Source organism: Carassius auratus, chromosome 20 (assembly GCF_003368295.1).
Source record: "Carassius auratus strain Wakin chromosome 20, ASM336829v1, whole genome shotgun sequence".
In the NCBI taxonomy this organism is placed as follows: Eukaryota; Metazoa; Chordata; class Actinopteri; order Cypriniformes; family Cyprinidae; genus Carassius; species Carassius auratus.
Genome location: NC_039262.1, coordinates 5,815,206 through 5,825,166, shown reverse-complemented (window position 1 = coordinate 5,825,166; position 9,961 = coordinate 5,815,206). Strand labels below are relative to the sequence as shown.

The window sequence follows — 9,961 nt, the reverse complement described above, 5'->3', positions numbered from 1 at the left end:
AATGCACAAGGCATTAATCTGTATTTGATGGATTATTTCCCAGCAGGCTTTAGTCAGATTTAGTAGCAGTCAAGCAGAGAAATCAACGAATCTGCTGAGGGGGAAATGCTTTAGATTATGAAGTCACAGAGAGTGATGTCTGCATGTGATTTATCACAAGTCTTAATGTCCAGAAGATCAAAGGCATTAAATAATCTAAACTAGAGAGAGAACATAAACCATGAAAATCAACGGGTGTACAAAAAAAAAAAAAAGATTTTAAAAATAAAAAAGGGCCGGAGTATGAGTTGTGATAGATTAATATGTGGTATGTCAATTAATCATCCATTTTGATATTATGATCAGTATAATCTGATGATTGTGCTAATATACAGAAGTACACTTTAACAATTTTATATTAGATAGACAGGTAGATAGATAGGTAGATAAATATGGTGTTTTCCGGACTATAAGTCACACTTTTTTTTCATAGTTTGGCTGGTCCTGCGACTTATCAAAATTAATTTGACATGAACCTAGAAAAATGAGCTAAGAGACATGAACCAAGAGAAATCATTACCATCTACAGCCGTGAGAGGGCGCTCTATGCTGCAGAGTGCTCATGTAGTCTATCACTGAGCAGCATAGAGCGCCCTCTCGCGGCTGGAGACGGTAATGTTTTCTCTCGGTTCTAAATAAATTAGACTTATAGTCCAGTGCGACTTATATATGTTTTTTTCCTCATCATGACGTATTTTTTGACTGATATGATGTATTTTTGGACTGATAAGACTTATACTCAGGTGCGACTTATAGTCCGAAAAATACGGTAGGTAGGTGGATAGATAACAACTGACACCATTTTGATACAGTATAGGTGTGTGTATTATGTAATGCTTTATATTACATTTTAACATATATACACGTGGAATATACATATAAATATTTAAAACTTAAAAGATTGGATAAAAAGATGCAGCATTCAGTGTGCAGTTCACAATTTATTTACTGAATAAATCTGGACAAAACACCAAAAATCTGTTACATTACAATCAGAGCATCTGAGGCAGATATCCCACCATGCACTCCCCCCTCCCCTTGAAAACATGAGGAAAAAAAATTGAACGAACAAAAAGAAAAACATCCTTCAAACTTAGCACCTAATCAGCACCAACTTAGGTATGCAAGTTCCTTCTACAAAACGAGTGAAAGCACAATGTCCAGAGGGAAAAAAAGAAAAGAAAAAGAAACTCCAAAGCGCAATTGGACTCCTAGTAAATCCTTTGTAAGATTCTTCTTTAAGAGAACGAAACTGAAACTATGAACTCCCCTCTTGCTAGGCAGGCTAAAGCATTCAAAGGGCACATGCCATTGACTAGATATAAATCACGATTTCAAGTAACATTGATATACGACGAAACATGTCTACATGTACCCATTCAAAACATGATCATTTCACAGACCTATGCAGGCAGTAGAGTTAACATGAGGTACTCGAGACGGTGTAGTCGTAGAAATATTGTCTAATATTTAAGGAGTCAAATGCAAAAAGCGAAAAAAAATAAAAATAAAGGAGTGCAGTCAGCATGCGTTTGGGGTGCGCGATTACTGGCACTGACGTTAAATCGTAGACCTTCCAACTTGGGACAAACTTTGATACAAAAAGTCAAACCTGTCCTGTGTCAAATGTATTGCCTACAATATTCTTGTAAACTGGCGGTTTAGAAAACAACGAAAACCCCTGCATGTATTTCTCTTTAAATATAGTAATAGTTACCTTATAAATAAAATTAAAAAAAAGATACATTTTGCTCCAGCAACTAAAAGTTAAATAGATGACTAGTCCAGAGAGGATCTCCAAGCCTAAGCGAGTCAAGTGCTTGACGTTTTTTATTCTCTGAAGACTCACTGAAAAAGTTTCCGTTATGGTTCGAGCGAAAAAAGCAGCAATGATAGTAAAAGGAAGAGCTTAATGCAACACAAGTCGTTCTTAATGCAGCCAAAATTAATTAAACACAAAAAATGACATGGCCTTCACAATATTGACCTGGAGGGCTGTCGAAACGCTTTTCTTAAACCAAGGACCAAATCGAGACGCAACCAACAGTTTGCATTCGAGGAAAACAAGCAACTGAGACGCGGTCAGCAAATCAAAGCTGGAAACAGGAAAGGTTGAGCAGTTCTGCCTGATATTTTCTTTGTTCCTTGGCTGCATTCTCCTGTGCTGTAATGCATGTTTGTAGCTTACTGTGACTCGTACGCCTCGCGAGCACCACGGAAAATAAAGACAAAAACGAATGAAAATAAAAGGAAAAACCAAAGTCTTGCTACATCATCTGACACGCTTCGTCCAGAAGTCGTAGCTTAGGAAGAAGTCCTTTCCGCCCAAGCCAGAACGACCATGTCTTTTCACGGAATGAGAAATAAAGATAGACACCGTTTGTAATGAGTGAATTTCTGATAATCTAAAAGGACGTGGCATAACGTCTGATGAGTTTGTGCTCAGCTGAAGAACTGCTCCAGTTCGTCTTCCATGTTGGCCTCTGGCACCATTTGGTCCAACTCTCGCTCGCCTCTTCCGTGGTTGGAGGCAGCGGCCGAACCGCCGGAGGCCGAGAACCAGGGATGGTCCAGGATCTCTCGGGAGGTGAGGCGTTCAGCTGGTTCTCGCCGCAGGATGCTACGGATGAGGCATCGGGCTTTGGGTGTTAGCGTCTCGGGGATGTTGAACTGGCCGCGGCGGATCTTACTGAACAGCGAGCTGGGCTCTACATCGTGGAACGGGTAACGGCCCACCAGGATGGTGTAGAGCATCACGCCTAAGCTCCACACGTCCGCCGCCTTACCAGAATAGCTGCCATTTGCATTGAGGATTTCCGGACTGACGTAGGCTGGACAGCCGTGTTTGTCCGAGAGCGAATCATCACCTCCTTCTAGGAGGTACGTATCCTCCAAACTCTCCAACTTTACAAGGTTCCTGGGAAAGACGGAGAAGAACATGAAAATGTACATATTTGAAGACATGAGGTGTTCAGTAAGTAAAAGGGAAACCATTATTGGTTTGTTGGCTGTCAAGATGGGTGATCCAACATTTGAACTGACAAACGAATATATAATGTTATAAAATACTTAAATGCAACAAATTCTAGATGGATCATTTGTGATAGTTTTTGAACATACAAAATACACAAAATGAAGCAAACGTCATAGAAAACTCACGCTTGACAAAACAACTAACAGAAAAGTCATAATATACATTAAAATGGAACAAATTAAGATAAAACAGATTGAAAATGTTTTTACAATTAAATAAGTTAAAGATGTCAAATAAATTAAAATAAGCAAACTTTCAGTTGTGTTGGCTTTCAAGCTCGTTCAACAATAATATGACCAAAAACAATGAGAGAATCAATTTAAGAACAATTCCTGCTTCCAAATCTGTCCGTCCAAAATAATAACAAAAAACCTTTTAAATCATATTTTCCTCTACCATTGCAGTTTTTTTGATAGCAAAGCATAAATATCCTCTACATACTGGACTGTAAATCCCTTGCATAAAAGCAATATAAAGATAGCCTCGGGACATTCCTGCCAGTCTAATCCAGAGGGAAATCTGGTATTCATTCGGGGAATTATAAAAAGCAGGAATAATGCCACGCCAAAGATGGAATTCCTCAACGATTCCCTGTGATCCTAGTTCTTCCACTGTAATACTGTCATTTATACAATAATGCAAACATGAAGGAACATGCATATAATGACAAACAATCTGCTATATATATATATATATATATTTCCAGTATATCTGCAATGATTCTGTTGCTACAGTAATATAAAATAAAGCAGCATTCTGATCCTTTAAGGGGTTTTCTATTTGGTTTTCTATCTTTAACTGTTCTTCTTTTCTTGAAAGTATGAGAGCATCTAGATTTTTTAATAAAGTCTTCGATGCAAAAGTCAGGAATTAGGGTAAATCATGTTCACGAATCAGATCCAATGATTCTTTTGCATCATCAAGTTAAAAAACAAGTGATGATTAGTAAAATACTGTGATAAATTTATATTAAATGTACTTTAATTCAGTACATTTATTCAAAGTAACAGTAAAGATAGTTATAATGTTACAAAAGGTTTCTATTGCAAATAAACACTGTTCTTTTGAACTTTCTGTATCATAGATTCCACTAAAACATTAAGCAGCGCCAGTTTTCAACATCGATAAGCAGCAAAACAGCATATCAGAATGATTTCTGAAGGATCATGTGACTCTGAAAACTGGAGTAATGATGCCGAAAATTCAGATGTGCATAACATGAATAACTTACAATTAAAAAGATATTTGAGAGTTTAAATTATTTTAAGCAAATAAATGCATGCAGCCCGTGTAAGTAGAATAGGCTTTTTCAAAAAACATTAATAAATATTACCGACCCCAAGGTTTTGTATAGTTATGCAAATCCCTTTTAGTGCTTACAGTATTTCCAAACTACACAATTTGCATCCCTGCATATTCATCAAAAGCTGAAAAACCCTGAGACTAACTACATCATGCAGCCCAAATTACAAAGACAAAAAAATAAAAAAACAACACATGCAATGAAAACATCTTTGAGGTCTTCTGCAAGCTGCCTCGTGACTCAGATTCTGAATCAGAAACCATCCGAATGAAACCGTACGCCCACTGAGTCTCAGCAAAACATCCAATCCCCGGAGCTCAAAATAGTCATATTATTTTTCACGACAAGCGGTAGCCAGCTGCGTGGAAAGGTTGCAGGGCATCTAAATTACCTGAAGGTCAGGAATGAACAGGGTGCCCCTTCTCTGACCTGAACTTGTGACCCTTTTCCATGCACCGCTGTGCAAAGAGAACACGGCATGCTGGAAATATTCTCTTAATGACATGCAGCATATGTGAGTCACAGCTCCACGATGCGGCTGAGTTACACCGGGTTAAGAGCCTGCAAAGAACATCGGCCCACATGAACCCAGGAAAAACGGAGGAGGATGCGTGGATGCACACACTTGTACATTAGGGAGCGATTCCAGACGAACTGCACTGCGGTCTCTAGCGTGCGACGGCAGAACGTTACAAGCGTCCTTCGTGACATAACCATGTCAGGAACCCGCTTCGCCAAGGAATGCAGTTCTGTCTGGCTCGCTTTCCTCTCTGGTTCCAATTTTGGTGCACCCTTGGTGTTTGATTTCTGGCCAGGGTAATACTCACCACCCTTGGCCACGTTTACTTGTGCTCGTCTGCAATCACTCAGTGAAAGGTGGACGGCTGACGCACCAGACCACAGAGCATGGGAACAGTAAGGTCACCGAGCTCACATTTAAAGCACCAGGCAACATTCTCCATTTCCATCGAGTGAGCCAGAGGGAATCTAGCTGAGCTGACTCATTTGGCCACTGGGGCAACTGCCATTTAGCTTAAACAGGAAGGCCACCCAGCTTCATAACGCAGACTTGGGATTATTTCAGACTAATTTGACTGCCAAACATATGGGCAGGCTAATTTTTAAAGACTTAACACGCAATGCCATTCAAAACCATTTTACTTCAACAACTTTACTTTTTTTTATATCGAAACTGGATATGCAAATAGAAAAACAAAAGAGGGGATTTAAAGTTGTTCACTGCACTGGAAATAAATGTTAAGGGTCCGAAAGGTATTTCGGAGGCAGAGCATGATTGAATACAAAAAGCAATATTTGTTAGTAATAACTTGTATGACTAAAATGAAAAATAGTAATGCACTGAAATTTCATAAATCAAAAATATTCAGCAGTGACGGCAAAGAAAATATACTGAAATAAACCACTGATTGAAACTGTGACTGTTAATTATTACCTCTACGATGGAACTTTCTGACCATATATTTTGTTCATAAGCCACAACAGCAGTTTTATGCACTTCAGCGTGAACAAAATAGATGCTGAAGCAGCAATATGTAAAATGTGTTACTAAAAAATCAAGTGGCACTGGCAATCCATTTCCAGAGAACTTTACTGGGACCGGTTTCATTTCTCATATGAGAACACAACACCCTGAACAGCAAACTAATTTCAACTATACCCACACTTTTTACTCAAAAAATTGGCCAAATTAAAACTTTATTTTTTTTATTTGAGCATCACTAATAGGTCATATTAGGCATTGGTCAAAAGTTAATTTAACCTGTTAACTGTCACTCATGTTTTTGAAGATAGACATGAATGTGCATGATACAAACCTCAATTTTTATAATTCATGACTGAAAACATTTTGTAACATGATTTTGATGTACCATTTACATGGTAATGCAATGTCTGATTTTAAAATGGGTTTTGAAGGATGAATTTTGAGATTTTATGTTTTCAAGTGATATATAACTTCTGATGATTTCTAAAATGTGATAAGAGAAAAAGGCAACGAGGAAGTCTTTTTTTTAAACAAAGGTCAAAGCTCATTTTGTAATGTAGATTTCTGAGGGTGCACTCTTGTCAGAAATTCATCTTTTACTTTTCCTACATAATTTTTGACAAAAAATATTGGTAAAATATATCTTTGCGAGTCTTAGACCTTTCCAATGATATATAGTTTGTCAAGATAAGATTAGATTTGATTGTAATATAGTATAGTCAACGTAGGCGTCCCGTATACGGACAGGGGTGACATTTAACAGGTTAAAATTGTGTTACTCATTCAAAAGCTAATTTAAAATCTTGTCAATTTACATTTGTGGTGCGGTCACTTTTACTGTTCTCCAGCTAATTTTTGCAGGAAAAATCCAGTAATTTCAATAGGATTTCTGTGTGAGGCTGAAAGATTTCCAGACACAGAATTCACAATGGTTTAAGCTGGTCTTGCTAATGTGCTGCATTGGTTTGAAGGTCACTTTTGTGTGAAAAGAGCTTCATATATTTCTAAACTATAAACAATATAAACTATAAGCTATTTGCAATCCAAAAAAGGGAGGTGGCAACCTATTCAATAATGTTTGTTTCAATAGAAAGCACATCAGTAATATACCAAATTTCCAATCTCAGTATGTGAATAATGTGCTGTGCATGTAAAACAAACCTCTCTTTAAAGATCAAATGTGCACATTCTGTTTGAACCCAACAACCTTACTAGTGGCTTCTTTACCTGTCCTCGTTCTGAAAGACGAACTTCCTCAGCTTGAGGTCTCTGAGGACCAGGCCGTTGTCGTGGCAGTGCGCCACAGCTGATGCTATCTGATGGAAAAGTCTGGCAGCCTCTTCCTCGCGCAGCTTCTTGCAAGTGCGAACGAAAGAGTGCATGTCACCATGGCTCCTCTCGAAGAACACGTACGCTCGCGTATCCCCCAGAAGAATCTCCACTATCTGGTTAATGTTCTCATGGGTCCCTAGCACGAAGTAAGCAGCCAAGGACTCTTGGTATCGACTGACATCAAACACCTGGAGGAGAGAGAGCATGTTTAATTCAATCAGAAGCCATCATCGATTCCCCAATATAGTGCAAAAGTATTAGCCCCCCAAGACAAGAGCCCTGCTACTGGCATATTCAGAGACAATGCCTAATTCTGAAACAACAGAAAGGAAATCCATGCAACTGCAAGTTGAAAGGCATTACACCTCTGCTGCATTTCAGAGTTCCCAAAACACACTAAATTTTGATGTTGCTTAGTAACAGACATGTAAAAGTGAGAGATGGGCTAAATATAACATGACAGCGGGGGACATCAGAGGCCATTCTCTCATCAGCAGATAAGAGGTTCTTACTAATGGCTCTCTGCCCATGTCAGCCCATTCTGAGCGTCTTATGTTTCAAAGTCATGTGGACTTGCACGCATGAATGCACGGCTGTATGCAAGCATGCACGCGCACACGCACTTCAGGGGTATTCCCACATGCTTTTTTGCACGTGACTATAACTCATCACTTGATGTCACTGTTGATGAATCACAAAAGAAAAGCCATTCATTTGATAACGCACCAACAGGCACCACACAAATGAATGCATTAAGCCACATGCATGTCTCACATACATCTATAGCTGATGCAATTGCACGAGTGTTCCGTTACAAAATGACAAGCATTCGGGTGTTTCTTACCTTGCACACGAGCTCTTCCCCACTGTGCAGGTGGGTGGCTCTGAAAACGTGGTCTCCCTCAATGGGCTCCAACAAAAGGTAATTTCCAATGCATGAAATGCAGTGAGAGGAGTCAGGGGTCTCAGGGGGGCTGGGAGATCCTAAATTTGGACTGAAACTCTGGTTGGATTCTGTAGTCCTTAGACAAGATAGCTCCTCAAAGTCGTGTGCTTTGTGCCTCGATCTCCCATAACGCGAAATGTTAATGGGACTGGATCTCTGTATGTTCATGAGTATAGGAGGTTCGTCCAGATCAAGAGGGTTCAGACGGTCTTGGAGAAGGGGGAGGGGATGGAAGTGAATGACAGACAAATGCCCTCTATTTAACACTGGGCATGAAGGCAGCGGCGATTCCCCTTGACTGTAATGATGATCTTATGCATGTGCGTTAATTGCACTGACAATGTGGCGTCATTTGAGCACACATGCAATGACGTGCATGCACGAATTGTGACCTCTATGATCAGCGTGCCCTCAAAGATCAGCACGGTTTGGTTGCAAGAGCCGAAAACGCACTAATCGTCGCGGTGTAATGTAAAGGTTGTGACGTCACGGTCGATGCAGCGCAGCAGGTAAAGAATGTTTAGGGTTTTTTTTGCATTAAATTAAAAGGAAAGAGTGCCAACTGGGTTTAGATATCCTGAGAGGGCGCTCCGTGTTCATTCGAGCGGGTCTCCACGCGAAGCCTGTCCATGCATCTACCAAATATGGCTAGGAAAAATTTGCTCCAGGTCGCGAGCCGCCTTTTGTTACGCCTGGGATGTCGATGTCCTCCTCTTCGCGAGCAACTAAACTCCGACGATCTCCGTCGCTTGGATCTGATTCGGACAAAGGCAAGAGGGAACGGCCGACGTTCTCCCTGAGCCTGTACCTTGTTCAGCAACAAGACACCATTATCATCATCTTCTTCTTACTTACGTGGCTGGGAACCTAATCCATTGAGCGAGCGGGGTCAGCTGCACGCACTGACTGACTGACTGCGCTCGCGGGACTGACTGGAGCACTCCACGCGCACGACCAGCCCCCCTGACGTCACGGCCATAACGCCCTCCCATTGGCCGCTCGCTTGATTCTGACACATCCACAGTCTTGCAAGTATTTCATCCATACAGTCATGGGAGATAATTGTTTTCCTTGGAATTAAATTGAAGCACCCTAAATTATCAGTCGATATGGTGAATTCTGGGGGGTGTTAGGATTAAATGTCGGTTGGTTTGTGCAATGAAGCAAAAATGACATCAAACTCTGATTAACTACAATGCCATGATGATTAAGCATTGAATATGTGTGTACATATACATCTTATCTTAAAGGCGTTTAAACATAAAATATTTTTTAGAAAATTTAATATTAGCGATGTGTACTTCTAGTTCTTTGTACATGCACAATAATTCTGCTGGAAAATTAACATTTATGAAAATTAACCATGGTTTTATAGTAACGTATTGACTGTCATTTGTATAACCACAGTTTTAGTAGTTAAACTATGGTTAGTATAGCAAGACCATTGGTTAATTTGTGATTACCATGGTATAACTGTAGTAATCATTGTTTTTTGGTTTTATTTGTTGTAAAACCATGGTTAATTTTCATAAGGGTCGACTATATTTTGCCCATTTGGGCTAACTTGTATACAAACTTTTATTTAACCTTCCATCTAGTACTTGTGTTTTGCTCATGCACTGTCCCATACTGGTTCTAAACAAATCGGCTGCAATGGTCACACACTCACACAAAAGCGATTTATAATCGCGACACGAGTACATTTTTTTATGAATTTGAACTGACTTCCAGTCCTAATCTATCTTTTGTTAAAATAATAAAAAAAAAAGGTTTTTTGTTTTGCACATGCAATGTTCGATGATT

General features: G+C 39.6%; 1 protein-coding gene across 1 annotated transcript; it reads right to left on the bottom strand.

Moving 5' to 3' along the window:
* Window positions 1-1,167: 1,167 nt before the first annotated feature.
* On the bottom strand, window positions 1,168-9,112 carry LOC113120679 (tribbles homolog 2-like). The gene is made up of 3 exons (XM_026290641.1): window positions 8,057-9,112; window positions 7,108-7,400; window positions 1,168-2,956 (listed from the first exon to the last, which is right to left on the bottom strand). The coding sequence occupies exons 1-3, from the start codon at window positions 8,324-8,326 to the stop codon at window positions 2,482-2,484; spliced, it is 1,038 nt and encodes a 345-aa protein (XP_026146426.1). The 5' UTR covers window positions 8,327-9,112; the 3' UTR covers window positions 1,168-2,481.
* Window positions 9,113-9,961: the final 849 nt, after the last annotated feature.

What these genes read in the sequence shown, in the direction of transcription:
- LOC113120679 (XM_026290641.1), bottom strand. Translation starts at nt 8,326, where the DNA reads ATGAACATACAGAGATCCAGTCCCATTAACATTTCGCGTTATGGGAGA. An exon ending in GGGAAGAGCTCGTGTGCAAG is followed by an intron (nt 7,401 to 8,056) that starts GTAAGAAACACC and finishes TCTCTCCTCCAG; the next exon opens with GTGTTTGATGTCAGTCGATA. An exon ending in GTCTTTCAGAACGAGGACAG is followed by an intron (nt 2,957 to 7,107) that starts GTAAAGAAGCCA and finishes CGTCTTTCCCAG; the next exon opens with GAACCTTGTAAAGTTGGAGA.